We start from the raw sequence: 18,284 nt of genomic DNA, 5'->3' as shown, positions 1-18,284 counted from the left end.
AATTAGAAAGTAAGAAAATGAACAATTTGTTATTTTTTGTTTTTCTAGCTGTTTTTGTATAGTTAAGTATAATAACTATATAAAACATTCATAAGAAATTTAAATGAAATGCTATTATGTATATATATATTTTTCAAATTTACATATTTCCGGCGTGCAGAATGAGACCATATCCCTTGTCCATCATGAATTCGGCCAGATCAAGTAGTTAAGGAAGGGCTCGACGTATCTGGAATAGATCTGTCCGGAGACGTCCGGATGGCCGAGCGATTAGGGTGGTAGCCTATGCTCTGGAAGACCCGGAATTAAATCCGGACAGGTCGAAAAATTGCAGGAATTTTTTCTGGAGGTGGTCCGTACCTCGTTCCTCACCAACCTGCCGACACCATTGTATGCCTAGCTGAATACATAATGGACTTGCTAAAAAAAGACCCATAGAGCGGAAAGAATTAATATATACATTAATATTAATATAACAGTACAGTAGTTGCTTCTTTTTTTTGTCCGAAATGGAAATTAGACTATCACAGTGATTTCCAACCTTTTGAACTACTGACAAATTCCCAATTCTTGGTGGAGCAGCAATAAGTCGGTTTGGCGTATGATATTTAAAAACCGCTTTTTACTGAAACCGGTTAATCAATTTCGAAAATTTCCAACAACCACAACCGTTGCTGTTGCAGTGCTCTCACGGTTGCACAGATCGTAAGTGACGTCTAAAATATAAACCAATCGTGTTAGGGCAATGACGTCATAATCGATTGTACACTGTTTTGATCTCATTTTACGTGTTGCGGTAGAAAAATGATGGAAATTTTTGTTCAGTTATTTAACTATCGTATTTTACGGCATATAAGATTCAACTTTTGTTCAAAAATTATTCTGCGACCTACATGCAAGATGCAATCTTCCAAAGGCTAATGCTTCAGTACTCTGCATATAACCTCTGATTAGGTCATTTCTAATTAAACAATGACATTTTTATTCATAAAATATAGTATTATTATAATTATTTTGCAGTAGCTAAGCAGCTTTTGCATGTATTCATGTTGAAATATTCAATACTATTTTCAATTGTAAATGACTCCTTTTAAAGTCTTGCTCTTCCCTGATAAATAAAAGCGAGCATTCTAACTTTACTCTTTGTTAATAAGAATACAGTCTTATATGCAGATAAAGCAAGACAGTAGCCGAAGCAAAGCAAACAATTGTTTAAACATGTACAGTAACTTACCTTCAATCCCTACATTTTTACTAATTTCTTTCCGATCCTTGTTTTTATGTCTTTACAATGATAATCTATAGAATTCACGTTCCATAAAAAATCATATTGCTCATTCACTTTGATGAAACGAGTTTCCAAAGCAGTATTCTAGCAGGCTGCCATCTTTCCACGTCACTATACTCGATCCTTCTCATTGTGTAGCACTTGCAGCCACGTGAAGTAAACAAACTAGTTTGTTGTAAATTGTAGTTGCACTCGCGCATAGTTCTGAAGAGCTTACCAAATACTGTAACTAAAACACGGAATTGGTTGCAGTTGCTGGAGCGGCTAAAAGGAACAACCGCGTAAACATAAGCTTTATTCTCAGAGATGGAAAAACTAGCGTTCCATCTGATCCCACAAATGTTCGATGAGCGACAAATCGGGCCAGAGAAGTATAGCAATTAGGCCCACCAGTGGCCAAGCGTTTCCGTTCCCTGAACACTTGGAGTTTGTTCGTGGGTTCGCGCCTCGTCCGGATGGGCTAGGCATGTGGCGTTTTCCGGATTTTCTGCAAGTCTGTAACGCCTGAAATACCCTTAGAAGACCGCGTAACGACCATCACACATTAATTCAATTCGTCACACTTTACTACGGGGCGATATAGCCTAGAAGCTCATGCCCAACTAGTCGATACAAGATAAGACAAGGTAGCAATGTCACAAGCATTCCTGGGAACCCTAGCTACGTGCAATTGAGCATTATTTTCGAGAAAATGGCTGTTGCATCCTTACTGTAAAAGGCAACACATGAGAGCGCAGGATTTTCTGAACGTACTACTATGCCGTTAATGTTCCTCACAGCACTACAGTATCAGGGATAAATGACTGTCATATAAGATACACTCTAATCAAGCACACCAGCAATGGGAGGCAGTATGCCGCTCAACAATAAACATTCTGGTAGTCGTCTGTCAATGGTAGGGTTACGTAGCAAGGCACCATCCAGAGACAGGCTTATACCTGTCTCTGGATGGTGAACAAAGACGCCATTGCACCTGTTTAGTACTTGTGCCACAATCAGACAATCATCACCTGTGGTCTGCCTAAGGCATTGAGAGTCTGCCTGTTGTGTATGTGTGCCCTCATGTAGCCACTGTCTCAAAAACCTCTCCACTCCACAGTCACGTCAGAACGGCGGATAATTCAGCAAAACGATTATCCAATATTAACTGCAGCTCCCGCCATGTGTTAACTTTTAGAGCCCAGAATCTGTTTTTATTTTACCTTTACTGCATGATGAGAACAAAACGTGATTCTAACCGTCCAATTTGTTACTTAGTGTCAATTGATTGATTTCTCTACAAACCTACCAACAAAAAGAATATTAACCTTGAACATCTGACTGTTGGTAAGTCTAAGAGCGACGAAACCCAGGACAAGATGATTGCCACAAAGCGGGCCGCCATTATCGTCACCGTTAATTCGAATTCCTGCAAGTTGAAGCTGGCCGGCCTTAAGAATATTAAATCGTCACTCGGATGCAAAATTGAAAGGCAGAGACAGGACCTGTGAGAGGAGGACCCTGAAAACACTTGCCGTACTGATGATTTTCGTGTAGAACTCCAAATCTTATATGAGTTCATTGATTGTATTTTAATTGAATAGAACAGTCGATTTTAAAGTTCCTGTTCGTGAAAAAAGTAATCGGGAAAAATCAACTGTAAAAACTGTTTAAAATAAACAGTATACGTTTATTTAAAATTAATCGTTCCTAGTTAGGGCAACATAACTCGAAAATTCAGCCACAAGTTCTTTTTTTTTTTTTCTTTCTTCTTCTTCGATGGTGTTTATATGGAGATTATAGCTCATTGTCGGCTCTTTCTCCGAGTAGACTTGTGTTTGTGTATGATCGCTAGGCGACCGATTAGCCGGCTGTATCGCACAGCCATACGTACGCGCGGGAAATAAATGCCTTCCGGGAGGACTTTTATGGGGAACTGGCCTCCTATTCAGTCGTTATAGGCAAGGAGAAAACCCGGAAAACTCCAAGCAGCCAGCCTGTCCGACCGTGGCGCGAACCCACGACGAACCTCCCAGTCTTTAGGGTCTGGTCACCACTACGATGAGCGGCAACGGAGACCACTCGCCCACTGGTGGGGGCAGCCACAAGTTGCTTAACTTTCCCGGTAACATTTAAATTACGTGTGGCGCCATCTGTTACGACATTTTGTTTTAAAAACTTTTTATATTTTTAATTATTATAAAATAGCAAAAAGCTTATTTCTGAAGGTAGGGTTGAGCTTTATAAAACATTGTAAATGCTGATAACGAATAAAATCGTCATTAAGTTCGACCCTACTCACGACCCCTTTTATCACTAAATTCCCTCGACCTTTAACCACCAAAATTTAATAGCATCATTCCCTAATACGCAAACCTCCAGCAAAATTTCAGAAATTTTCGACAAAAAGCACAAGTTATTAAGCTTTAAAGATGGTGAACAAAATCGTGCAACACACAGACACACACACAAACATCCATACATACAGAAAAAAAATTGAATTTTTTAAAATTTCTCGACGTTTCAAGGTCCCAAGTCCAAAAATGTAAAAACCTTTGGGAGTCATTTTTTGACCAATCACCATACTTTCCTTCTGTTGTATATAACAGAGATGGGAAAGTATTAATATATTTTTTACATAAGATTCATTTAAAAAGTTCTCATTTATTCTATTCCGTGGAAGCGGTGTCCAGGATGTGATCTGGACCTCCTTATGTCATGCATCTTTAAGAGTCGCTTAACCACGCTTAATAGCAGTTACAGACTTCGTTATTTATATATTTATTTATTATTGAGGTAGATATATTTTATTAGTGTGTAATTTCTTTGAAAGTATAAACTATTTATAACTAACAATTTGGTAGTTAATTTTATCAACTATTCTTTCCGCTACTGTAACTAATCGGAACTGTTTAATCATGCGCCAGGTGCCGACTGGATGGTCAAGGCGTCAGCCTACTCTGGGGATCCGAAATCTAATTCGGATGGTTGAAATGTGCCCAGATATGTCGGGCCCCATTTCTCAACATCCGGCCACCTCATTGTAAGCCTGTCCGATTTCACGATCTTAAAAAAGTTCTTAATTAATCTGGGGTGCTTATCCTTTTCGTTTCAGTTGGATCGATCTGCAAGATCGGATCATTTTTTGTCACGTGATACGAATCGCTTCCGTGAGTGAGAGTTGGCGGAAAGTATACAAGTAAGATCAATTGTATTTCCTCCGTGAATAAAACTGCTCACATAATGGCAAAATGGGAGAGTGTACGCCATACAATCTCTTTTAATACTTATTTTTTCATCTCAGTTTATCGGATATTTTAATAATGTCTTTACTTACCATTTACTAAGTTTTAAATATTTTTCATTGACAGTTAAACATATTTCTTTGTTGTCAACTATAAGCTTGACTTTAATCATGGAGGTTGTCATCTTTAATATTTTTTATCGGATTCAAACGATCCTATCCTCCATTCGGATTAGTTTGATCGCGATCAAGTCGATCCTAGATAGCGTTTGTAAATGCGGATAGTGATTGATCAGATAGTTCATTTGTATAGGATCGCGATCAAACTAATCCGAGTGGAGGGTAGGATCGTTTGGATCGGATAAAAAATATTAAAGATGGCGACCACCATGACAGTTACAGTTCGTTTGTATACGGAATTTGAACGATCTTAAATTTATATACATTTTCGGTAAATCGAATTTTTAACGATATAAATAGACTATAGGTGTACAAATTATACACATATCTTCAATTAAATCAGTAATTATTGTTTAAAAGTGTATGAAAAATATTACAATAGCTTATATTTCAACGTTTTCCTCCAGCTTACAGGAAATTTGTTTATTCAGACAATATAAATCTCTATTAAAAATATTCCTCGTCACGTGGTTACAAAAAAAATGAAATTGTTTAGTAATAAAAGCGAGTGGAACAATATATTCTAATGATTAAATAGTCTAAGCAAGTCTAAATTATTAAGAAATGAACCGAAGTAAAATAAAAATCACAGTATTTAGAACATAAGCGAAGGCCACAAATTGTTTTCATTCAGATTTTAATGATAAATCACATTTTTACCTAACCTTGTATCACTCTCGGACTCGTACAGCATTGTTCTCTCGTACGATGTTTACGGAATTGAATTCGATCATGATACTTGATTATACTATGATTAAACTTCGCTACATAAACAAACAATCTTGGATTCGAACTAAAATTGAAGAAAAAATTAGTAGTAGTAGTAGTGACCGTGTTAAGTATTAAGTAATTTGGTGTGTGTATGTCTTTAGTGTTAATGGTAATTACTAATCATTGTAAGCATAAAATTAGAAAACTGTTGTAATTACATGCAAGTTAAAAGGACTTGTAAAACTATTAAAAGCTCGGTCGAGTCTTGGAAATGAGGGGCAGAGAGACACAAACCGACAGAAGTATATCCGGTTTCGTCAGAGATTATGTCAGTCAGAAAACAATGACGTTCAACAACGAGTTTGAACGGTCTTTTTTTTTATTATCTTGTAGCCGAATCAAATCGTGACATTTTTAAACTAGTTCTGCCGAACTCATTTTGTCCTACTCAATAGTCAAACTCGTTCCGTTAACGATTTAATACACTTGAAATTTGTTTGGTAAACGTGTAAGTCGGGAGTTTATTAATGCGAATTTTGTATCATTTAGAATGATTACAAATATCCAAACACGCTTTATATGAAAGAATCTACTTATGTTTGAACTAAACACGTACAGGATGTTCAATATTTAAACACCAAACCCAGCTTTGAGAGTTATTTCCACGGTGATATTTTAAGAAAAATGTCATACTGAATTTATAAACTGTATTACTACTACATAATTTAACAAAACATTACGAGATTATCTGAAGGAAAATGCTCGTATATAACTTATTTATGCTAGTAAAAAGCAAAACTAAAAAAAGTACTTTAAAAAAATTCCCATTCAAATAGCTCAATTCTTTAAAAAATTCATTTTTAATACCTTTTAAGTAAACACCTGTCTAAATTTCCGGCGACGAATATAATATTTAACTAAATTTGTCTAAAAACGAGTAAGACACGTAAAATTTTTAGTAAAACCCTACAACGTTTTCTTATAATAAATTATTAATATTTTAAATAATTATCTTATTTTTATAATTAAAAAAAACCCAAGTAAAAATGACTTCTTCAAAATGAAATATCACAAATGGACGTTTATTAATATTTGAACTCGTTACATGATATGTTTGAAATGCTATAGTAGAAAGAACATTTCGTACAAAAAGCGTTTTCGATCAATCCATTTTTTAAAAAATCAAGATTATTGTTAAATAGCAAAAATCCAAATTTTAAACAACTCTTAAAATACAAATATATTTCTCGAAGGGCAAAAATGGAAAATCGGTGCCTCCTCTATCCTATCCATTGCACATTTTTTTTTTTTGGAGTATACACTACAAGATGCATTTCTGTCATTTATTTTTTTTTTTTTATATGGATCAATCGATCACCTATTGCCAGTCATCTACGGAAGACACCCTAAACAACCGAGCAGCACTTACATGGCGAGACTCCGGCATGACAAAAATATATATTTATGTTTATATAAAAGCACCATAAACGTCAGGAATGACTCGCGTCTTAATATTCCCACAAAGTGGCTGTGGCCGAACCGTTTCCGTTCACTTTGAAGGCCCCGTTTTTATCTGCCACAACGTAATTGCCGTGGATGGTCTTGATGCAGAGCTTCGACGGTTCTCTCAGCTCAATGGAGAAACCTTGCTTCGTATCCGAATCTACTGTGATTGTACCGTCTTCTGAAGCATTCCAGTATTTATTATTGGTCCCTAAAAAAATATAAAAAAAAGTCATAATACGTATATAATAATCTTAATTATATATACAGATTCTAATAAATTTATAAATGCTGTAATTATGACAGTACGATCATAAACAAGTAGGACTGGTCTTACATTGTAGATTAGTCACGAATCTATCAAGGAATTCGCTCCCCTACACTAAATAATAAATTTAAAATCGTCAAGCCTTGCTTGCACCTTTTATTAAGTGTTTTAGTATCTAATAGGCTTTTATGGATAAGGATATTCACTTGTTATATTACATTTCCTTGCTATAATATGCACTTTACTCAAGTGTATTTAACATATACACTTTACTCACTTCATAACAATCATCGCGAGAAAAAGAAACACCAAAATTTAACTTAACAGGTACCCTTTTTTAATAGGAACACCTCAATTATGAGAATTGATATTTGGATCCACAAAAGATTGAACTGACGAAATAGTGTTTATTGCATTTCACCCAGCATGAAAACTTATTTGATGAATAAGGAATAACGAATGAAAGGCAATATTCGTGTATATAATTATATATTTTAATTGTGAAATATTTTAAAAAATTCTATACGAATTAAAAAAAAAACAAGCAAAAATGTTCACTCACACATTAAAGTATTGTTTGGCTCACTTCACTTGCCACACATAATACTTGTCAATATTATTGTAATTTAAGTTAGCAGAATGTATAATTATCAAATATTTGCATAAGTTAACAAAGCTTGAATAAGTTTTGCGCTTTAATTATCATTTCTAATTATTTTAATTTATAAAACTTTTGCCTTTTTTTTTTTCAATTATGCATGATTTATTTTTAAATTTTTTTCAGTTATTATTTAACTATTCAAATAGATTTTTTAATCTAAAATACATTTCAGAACTATTGAGAGAAAAATTTAAATAAATTAAATCATTTCACAGACTAAATTAAGATTTGATTGACTTTGTTTTTAATTTCAGACCGTATCCTAATGCTTTGATGATCTTGAAGATCGCTAATAAGCAAAGAACAAGCGATGCGAGAACTATATGCATCAGTGAGCACACTTGGGTGTTATATTTTGCTACTAAATTCTGTCATTCTAACTGTAGATATATATATATATATTAATATTTTACTGTAGATTAGAAAGAACAGCCAAGACCTATCACAGATAATTGTCTGTTCGGCTACGGGAAAATCGTACAAAAATTCGATTTAATACAGGAAGAGAAATGTGCAATTTTATATTTAATGAACCTCGTTAGTTTCAACAATTTGAAACCGTATATGTACGCATTTTTTCTGTATTACGAAGAGTAATTTGTATCGAACCGTTTCTTCTTCTTCTTCCCGTCCCAAATGCCGAGTAATTATAAAAAAGAATTAAAATGAATTTGCACATTATAAAAACAATTCTACGTTTTATCGTTTGGGATAATAATAATAATAAATTTATTTTTTTCCTCTTGTCAATAATCTAGATAATAAATATCGAAATGATCATTGATCCGATTTTTCTTGCTACAGCTAACGTTCAGTTCTAATTATTTGATTAAATTAAGATTAATTTCGCCTTTCAAAAATGTAATCATCAATTGTTACATTTAAGATTAAATGATATTTAAATTATTTTTTTTAAATAAAATCGAATTACACGGTAAATTTTAATTAAAGTCAATTGTAAACCTTATCTCGATACTTCGAATATAATAATGAAGAATTCATCATCTTAAAGCATTAATTTCTATTTAAACTATGATAATTTAGGAATTTATAACGGAAAAGTATGCTATGAAAAAAAAAAAATTCGTCCGAATAATTTTACCATAGATTAAATATTAAGTTTAAACAATAGCAATGTATTTAATTAGTACTATAACAGCATTGGAACTTAAGATAATTTTAGTGAAAAGAGCATATCTATTCTTTTAGTACTAGATTGTTAAAATAGGTTTTAAAAAGAAATGATAATTAGCTTTATTATGTTAAAATACAATAAACAATATTTAAAAAGAATACCTTTGAAATAATAAATGCCTTTTTTGTCATCTCTTTCGATGAATGTTGTTTCGTAAGAAGCTTTGTTGCATTCCAGCTTCATGGAAGAACTACTTTTATAACCAACAAATCCTTGTTCACACTTCAATATCAGTGTGACTCTGTTCATTAGGAAAAAGTGAAATTTCTCCATATCTTCCATTTTGTCGCTATTTGCAAATAGATGACCACTCTTCTTGATGGCAACGTATTTACCATTATTGGCTATGAAGCCCACTGTGCCATCTTCTTGCCACATTAGATTAAAAAGGCTATTGGAAGAACTATAAAAAAAAATAATAATAATAAATAAATTTTACATTAATAAAAACTGAAAAAAATGAAGGGAATTGAATTAAAAGAAACATACCCTTTATCCGCATTAGCCTGAATACCTCCACTGCTTTGCAACGTCCAATATTTATCCTGCATGGTGCGTATGTACCATCTTTTGGTGCCATAATCGAATTCTAATTGGAATGTTTCGTGATCCGAGATTTCTTCTTGATTTGCAGTTAAATCGACTCCTGAAAATGAAATAAATTCTATGAATTATAATTCGTTAAAAAGATAAGAAAATAACTTGTTCAGCATGTATTGTATCAATTTGTATAAATTTTATATTCAAGTTATTTCACTATCACGTTGCTCATATTACTGAATGTTGCTGATGAAGATAAAAAAAAAAAGAAACTATTGTATAAATCTGTCTATTGTTAAGCTGACGTTATTCATTCTATTATCTGAGAAAAATTCACGTACATTGCATTATGTAATTTCAACAGTCAAAATTAATATTTTTCTAACGCATCATTTATGATTAATATACACTTCCTATCCGACATTTTTAACGTTCATTAAATAGCAACTTAAATAACAGGTCATTTATATCCTGTTAATTCCTTGTAATTCTGCAAGTTGTTGTAAAGCCATAAAAAAAAAAAAGTGTGTGTAGGAAGGTGATAAAACATTGTATAATAAGCTAGAGGACAAATTCTTTCGTCAACCAGTCTAGTTTCTTAAGAAGAAGTGCCCCTTTATGTGACGTTCTCAAAAATATTGACAGTTCGAGTGTCGGAATTTAACAGAAAAAAAAAAGGGAGGGCCTCTATTCAATCACGTGTCACTTAACAATGGTGCGGTGTCTACGGAAACGCAACTGACCAACTTTTGAAAAATTTAGAGTTCAACGATTCATCTTTGAAATTTTTCTAAAAATAAAAATTATTTGCCCTTCAATTTTTCGATTATATTGGAATTACTCAAGCGAATTATAAAACTTCCTGTCTAGAACTTATTTGTCGGATTTCTTTTTATATATATATATAAATTACCCGAAGATGAATGATACTCGACAGGTTAATGGGACACCCGATGTGTAACCTGCTATGTGATAAGTACAAGAGCAGTCAATATTATTATTTTTTTTTTATATAAAACTTGTTTATATCTATCCTCGTTGGCGTTCAACATTTAAAAATCTCGACCTATATGAAGATAATTTTCATTTGATTTTATTAAAAAAAATGAACGTAACATTTGCAATCGATTAAACAGCAGGAAATAAACACGGAGTTTAACTCACGTGACAAACTTGTTTACGAACAACGAAAATAAATTTAACACGAGAGCGCACAACACCTCTAACGGGCACAATAACTAGTTTATTTGTGAATTAAATCAATATACACTCAACTAACTACAGACAATAGTAAATAGATTTTCTTTAGCAATGCTACATAAAACCATGGGCTTTTTTTTTTTTTACACAGACGGGAAGCAGTTTTCTAAGAACCTAAATGAAACTGTATTCTCATAGAAAAGTCTAAGCGAAGCGTGCAAACGCTGACGCATAGACCAATTGCACAATATTTTCTTTGACAAAAGGTGACACTCGACAAAAGAACGAATGCAGTGTAACGACCATACTGGCAACTATTTTCTCATTATTCCAACTAATCTAAACTGCTAGTGCTTTCTCGAAAGGATATCCGTTCTTCCTTCCAGGAATAGATTAGATAGTTAAACTTCCNTAGTATAAAATAGTTAATTTTAGCTCTAAATGATGTACTGTATATTTTATTTAAATAATTTCAAGTATTTAAAAACACAATTTTAGTAGTTATAGTGGTTTTATTTAATACATAAATGAGATGTTGCAAATAACTCATTTTAAATCAGCTATACTAGGCGCGCGCGATAGTCGCATCGCCGCATCGCTAATTTAATAACTTAATATTTAGAACAATTCTTAATTTTAAGCAAAGAATATTCAAATATATTTTATGTATAAATACTATGACAACGTTTTTTTTTTATTAAAAATAATTAAACATTGATTATAAAACAAGTTTACGTCACACGCGACGAATCGCTTCGTATCGGTTATTTAGCTATTATCTCGCTTTGTATAGCTTAATAATCTAAGCAATAGTTAAGGAAGTAATTTAAGAATAAACAAGACTGAAGTATTTATTTTTAATATAAAATTTTTTATAATATAAAATTGACAAGTTAGTGAGCGACGCGAGTGTCGCAGTCTTACTCTTCTATTTTAGTGAAAAAAATATATAAATTTCTTTAAAATATAGTTTAAATTAATATAACCGAATATTTGATTAGTTAATAATATTAATTGTCTATAAATTAAACCAATTAAAACATCTTAAAATTAAGTAAACAGTGGAGGAAAATGGAAGAGAATGAAAATCGTATCATAGGCATTTGTGTATCTTAAACTTGCATTTTACCTTAATTTGCAATGCTCTTGTACTCGTTCAACAGCAACTGGCTGACATTCTAGTGTTTAAATTGCCTTCTATTTAGAGTTAGAGCTGCTTTCATCAACGCATTAGCAGACAAATCGAATTGCAACAAGCACAACCCAATTCACACTTTACATACGAATCGAATATTAAGAAAACACACGTCTTTCATGCTTCACCGCTTCTTTCTCACTAATTTTGTACTAATTTTTCTTTAAATATAATTAAATTTATTGATAAATTCGAGAGAACAGCATTAAGGTACCTGTTTATGTATATGAGGTTTGATTTTTATGGAGCCATGTAATAGTTTGATTGCTGAAATAATATAGAAAAACGATATATTCTCTTTTCCTTCTGTCCATTTACAGTGAATTTTTGTTTATTTAACCAGAGAATAATGTATTAAAATTTTCGTTTATACTCAAGAAGAACCACGTAGCCATTCAGGTTACCATCCTATCCAACAGTGGCAACATGGATAAAACCCTTGATGAATGGGCTGACCACATGGAGTTTTCCTCACCTGTCTTATACCTAAATAGAGGAGTCATATGGTCCTTGTCAGATCACCCACGTCTTGCTTTGCCTTATACCACAATCCATCCATTCGAGATCTTATCCTTCCAGTGGCCAGTAGAGTTTTTCGTGTTTTTTACGAGTCTAACACCTAAATAATGGTCAGTTTCCCATAGAAAGTCCTCCCCGAAAGTGTCTTATCCCATCAAGCCAAGCATTCAAAACCCTTAAAAAAATTCTTTAGATTTTACTGAATCTTTGGACTGAATGAGAACTAAATCTTGTATTTTTCTTTTAATTCTCGTGAAGAAATTTAATTTTAAGATAATGATTCGAACTCAAATAAGAACGAAATCTTGTATATTTTTTTTTTATCTTTTTTGTGTGTGGGTGTTAGATTTTATAGTAGAAATAAAGTTTATATAGTTAAATTGTCGCCGAGGCTTTCTATTTTCTGTTGAATATGATGTTTACGTCAGCATGTGGCACCTTGTTGAATTTATCAACTTACAACTCGCCTACTCAGAATTTCATGATCACCTCTTTTAGGAATTAATTAGGATTATAAACGTAAAAAAGTTTAAAATGTAAGCTACACTTCGTCAAAAAATACAGTCCAACTTCCGAACAACAGCCACTGACAAGAATGTAAAAATGGCCGTTATTGGGAGGTAGGATGAACACTGTACAGGACTTGTTCCATACAAAAGTGCATTATTATTTTCTGCACGTCATTTTAAAGTCAGTGGTCATTGCTGAGAGGTTAAAAATATGAGTTATAATGGCCGTTTCCGGCAAGGACTATTGTCATTTTGTATGCATTTTTGTCAAAAAGAAACGTTAATGAAAAAATGACCACCGTTAAGAGGTGGTAGTTGTTGGAAGGTTCGACTGTATATTAATTTTTTGAAATGTATCAGTAATAAAAATAAAAAAGTAGATTACGTTCCTCGTTATAAAAAGGGTGCATTTTCTATCATTTTCAGAAGCAAAATGTCCATTTTCTGCCTCTATAAATGTCAATTTTTGTAAAGATAAATTGCAATTTTTAAAAAATCAGTAATTTCTTAAAATTAAATTCATTGCAACTCCTTCCTAAGATCTAGTCCCAAAAGGAAAATGGCATCAACAATTCTCCTCAAGGCACTACTTCTAAATTAATTACCCAATTAATTTAATTAGATAATAATTAAGAAAAAGCAATATTTAGATATATATAAACGAAGTAACGTTCTTACCTTGTTTAACAGAAACAAATTTTCCGTTAAAAGCAACGAAAGCAGCTTGAGGAATGGAATCTTCCAAAGAAAACATTTCATCTTTGCTAACAGTCTGAGATCTTGTACGTAGAACCGCCTTACTACCAATAGGTGCCAAATACCTTCTTTGGCTATCTCTGAGAGCCAGAAAGCCGCTATGAAATTCCAAGCTGAAAAGGCATTCGGAATTACAACCCTCTACTAATTTTCCATCGGCCTGAAGGTAACGGTTGGTGCAAGTATGTATTGCATACTTTCCATCGTGAAACTCTAAAGTAAATAAAGTATCCTCTCCCCAAGGTGTGTTGGCGTCCACCTGAATCTCGTCCATATCGGTCGATAATCGCGCGTAACGTCGTCTTCCCACGGATCGAAGATTCACTTGAGGCCTGGCTGCCAGGTGCACGGTCCATAATTCTGCCGGACCGGGTGCTTTGGCGGAACAAACTAATTTATCATTACTGGCACCTAAGAAGTATCCTCGGACGGCATTCCTCAAGCCCCAGCGACCATCGTCAGAAACGGTGATGGAAAATTTCGTACCTTGATCTTTCTCTTCCGAATCGCAGGTGACGTTTCCGAATTGATCTACTGCTAAATACTTGCCAAGATGACTTTTCAAACTGATGGCTTCGTCTTCTCCGTGCATCTCCAAGGTCCATAGTTGTTTTTTCTTCAGAGCCGTTCCGTTCGAGTTCACTTTAAAACCGAATGACTCGGCTGTTAGGTATTTATACTGACCATTGACCAAACCAACTTGCCATAACTGGCCCGGTTCCCCAACTCCATTGGTACTGTTATGATTTATAGACATGCTCACTGAAAAGAAAAATGATATCTATTATCTCGAATAGATATATTCTATATATAAACAAACAATTTTATGAGCAGTATCAAATATTTTATGCTAAATATAAAAATTCACTGTCGACCAATAATTGACAATTAACACCATCAAATAGAATCAATGCTATTTCAACTATTCCTTTTATCATAAACTGAAGAAAATGGGGAGATAAAACTGTTTACATAGGCTTATCTTCAGTTATCCATCTCAATCATACAATCTTTTGTTTCCTTGTCTGGTTCAGACATTCAAGATATTAGAGAAGTGAAGCTTCTATCGATCGCATTCGTCTTTCACACTCAGAAAACGAAAGAATAGCTATTCATCTACTTCTCTTAATACACACCAAGCAAAAAAGAAGTCTAAAAAGGGAAGACTTAAAGTAACTTTTTAATATAAAAAGAAAATTTCTTTTAACAAAAATAGATGGCTAAATTTGAATTATGCACGGTACATTCATCAGGAAATTTCCTAATCGATTTTCTAATTCCACTATTCAGTCTTTCGTCATGTTCGATACTCGTTACACAGGAATATTTCCAAATTACTCCCTTTTAGTAAAAAAAAAAAAACTTCATTTTATGAAACAGGATATCCTTAAATAAGTCTAAAACTTATTATTTTAATCGTAAAGTTTCCTACTCAAATTATTACTTAAATATATTCAAAAAATACTTAGTTGCATTGTTTTAAAATATGAATGAATCATCGTTTATAATGAATCTACACATTTTTATAAAAGAAAAATAAAATTTTCTATAAAAATGAGTAGAAATAAACATGGCGAAGGATGACCCATCACTTCTTAGAAAATACAACATGGTGCATACCAATGTAACACGATATTTTTAGCACATCCAAATGGCTAGTACAGCCGAAAATGCTTGTCAACATTTGCCCAATCGTTACAATACCAATAATTTATGACCCCCAAATTTTTTAAGGGAACGAGTATACCTTATATAAAAACACACTGGATGGGACTTTTTTTTTTTATAGCTACAAAAAAAATAAATGAAAAAAAAAATAATTTTTTTTTTCATGCTTACTGGAACAATCGATAGACTTCAAAGAAAGTTTTATTTTTTAAAATGGTTTTTCCCCCTTACAATTTTGCGAAGTAGAAACTTTAATTAAGAAACAAAAACATTCAGACGGGGTAAGAATTTCCGGCCGGGAAACAACAATAATAAAAATGTAAGAGAATCCTAAGTCTAAATCTGGACTCGCTCTCTCCCCTCTTTCATAAACAGATTACAGTAATTATCAAATTAAACAACTGCTAAGAAGACTTAAAAAAAAAAGGTTAGAATATCATTCGTTAGTTTTTGTTAAGCCAATAAATATAAACTGCACGCTCAATAAACTCAAAACTTGACCTTAAACTTTCGACGACTGCATTCAAATTTTCATTAATTTAAATACGAAAACTAAAAAAACTAGTTTAGAATTACATTAAAAAAAATAATAATAATAATTCATAATTCAAAATGTAAAGACAAAGATCAAATTCTCGAATTACTCAATAAATCTTGATATACCAAAAGAGAGTCGAAGTCTAACTTATTAATATGAAATAATTAAATGAATACTTTACGTTAATAAGGAGAATATTGGAAAGTTTTAAAAGCGCAAGTAACTAAATTACTGTCACGAACACACACACACACAATCGGAGGAAGTAGAAACGAGGAAAACGTTTTGATTAATTAATAAATGTAAAAAGCATTAAAATAATTTAAGATTAAAACAACGCTTATAATAAAACAGAAGCAAAGAAACCAGATTAATATCTGATTGATGTGGAAGAACAGGTGGTGGCGAGATCACATGACTAGTACAGCTGTGTCACAAAACGAATATTTGTAACGAATTTCGAGGAATTCTTATAACACGTGGAATATTACGAATTTAATCAACGCTTTGTTCCAAAACTGACAGTCAGCAGGGACACACAAATCAATAACCCCCCTAAACTACAGGTCGGTAGCCGGCCTTGTCACCTCTATAGGTCAACACAAATACGGGGGGAAAAGAAAAAAAAAAAAAAAACAGGATATTCTAAAATTTCTAGAAACTAGACACTAAGATATTCTAACGTAACACTATAGAATATAATAGAAAACAGAAAATTTAAGAATAAAGTAAAATATATTATAGACTCACCGGTATCTCTTGTTCACAATCGAGCGAGGAGTGCTGTTCTAACTAGAGTCGCATAAACTTTTATCTCAGTTGACAGATTGGCACCCTTTTTTACCCTGGTGTGTTGGGTGGTTGTCCCCAATTCGCACACCACTAGTTCATAAAATCTCGTTCTACGGCTCGGCTAAATGGTGGATGCTTCACTTGACTGGGAAAATGCTCCAATCACGTGACGGACCGGCGACCAATGGAATAAGCCACCGGCACGTGACCGGGATAGATTGTAACTAAGACCCCTAAGGAGACTTGTTCTGGTTCATGCGATTCCGAATACTTTACGAAATGCTTAAAAGATAATGGAATCGGTTAATAATCGGATTGCATGCGCCATTCTCTTTAATATATTACAGGATTCCTCGTCTCGTTCGTCTACTTTTTTTTCTTCTTCTTCTTCTTCTTCTTTCAATCTTTGTCTCTTCTTATTTGTATCCCTAGGAAGACGTTGTTATTGACCTAATTAAATCCATTCGAGTTTTTTTTTTTTATGAATAAAAACCACTCGATTCTTTTATTTTATTAACCATTCTTAACGAACACGAGTTTGACATGCAAATAAATCTCTAAAAAAATAGTTATAAAAGCGCGTGGTGATTTATTTTTTTAAATCGAAATGCTGAACTTATTTTACAAATCTCACTTAATTTTCTATAAATGAAATGTTTTTAAACGAGTTAACGAATTTAAACTTAATAATTCAGACACGTTACACGCCATCTTAATTAAGCCAAGCACCTTCTCAGCGTGAACATTTTACAATTTAATAATATCCCGCTGTTTCTTTTTATCGTATTCGACATCGATTAAAATGCCGAAGAGAACTTCCATCACAAACTAAAACTTTAACGCATCTTCACACCGTGCACCGTTCTTTACAACCGTAATTTGTATGATGCCACTTAACGGAATTTCTCTCCGACTGGCAATAAGTAAGATTCTAGAATTAAATGTGGTTATCTTGTGGGTAGAATCGACACGAGCCTTCATCCAGTTTCTTTTACTCCCCCCACCTTCTTTTTTTTTGTGTGTGTTGTGTGTGTGTGTGTGTGCAGTCTGGGATCCGACCAATTTTACATCCCGGAAGGGGTGGTGGCCTCTTTTGGGTGGGTGAATGACTCACTCTCATTGATGGAGATCTCGGTTGATATTCCGAGTAGAGGGATGTGGTTTCGGCTGTTCGTTCGTATCCATCACGTATTGTTGGAAATAATTATAACTAATACTATTTATCGCTGCTATAATATCCTTTATTATAAAAATAAAATGAAATCTGTTTGAGTTTATTATATTAATATACGAAAGAAATTTACTTTCTTTCGTATATTAATATAATAAACTTTATAAACTCTAATATAATAAACTGTGATGTTAAATTATTGTATTAGACAATAGAAAATTTGAGGTTATGCAAACTTATGCGATCTGAGATCAAATTTAAAATAATCTTTGTGCATCTTGGCAATTTATTTATTTATTTATATTTTAACGCATTTCGCACAATCTATAAATATTACTCTAATAATAAATGTAATTATTTTATATTT

At 33.0% G+C, this 18,284-nt stretch overlaps 1 protein-coding gene across 1 annotated transcript; it reads right to left on the bottom strand.

Moving 5' to 3' along the window:
- Positions 1–6,701: 6,701 nt before the first annotated feature.
- On the bottom strand, positions 6,702–16,897 carry LOC111635041 (protein singed-like). The gene is made up of 5 exons (XM_023379889.1): positions 16,705–16,897; positions 13,671–14,510; positions 9,519–9,675; positions 9,131–9,432; positions 6,702–7,116 (listed from the first exon to the last, which is right to left on the bottom strand). The coding sequence occupies exons 2-5, from the start codon at positions 14,503–14,505 to the stop codon at positions 6,911–6,913; spliced, it is 1,500 nt and encodes a 499-aa protein (XP_023235657.1). The 5' UTR covers positions 14,506–14,510; positions 16,705–16,897; the 3' UTR covers positions 6,702–6,910.
- Positions 16,898–18,284: the final 1,387 nt, after the last annotated feature.

The sequence above is a fragment of the Centruroides sculpturatus genome, unplaced genomic scaffold (assembly GCF_000671375.1).
Source record: "Centruroides sculpturatus isolate CEXI.00-Female unplaced genomic scaffold, Cexi_2.0 scaffold698, whole genome shotgun sequence".
Taxonomy (NCBI): domain Eukaryota; kingdom Metazoa; phylum Arthropoda; class Arachnida; order Scorpiones; family Buthidae; genus Centruroides; species Centruroides sculpturatus.
This window is presented reverse-complemented; position numbering and strand designations above follow the sequence as displayed.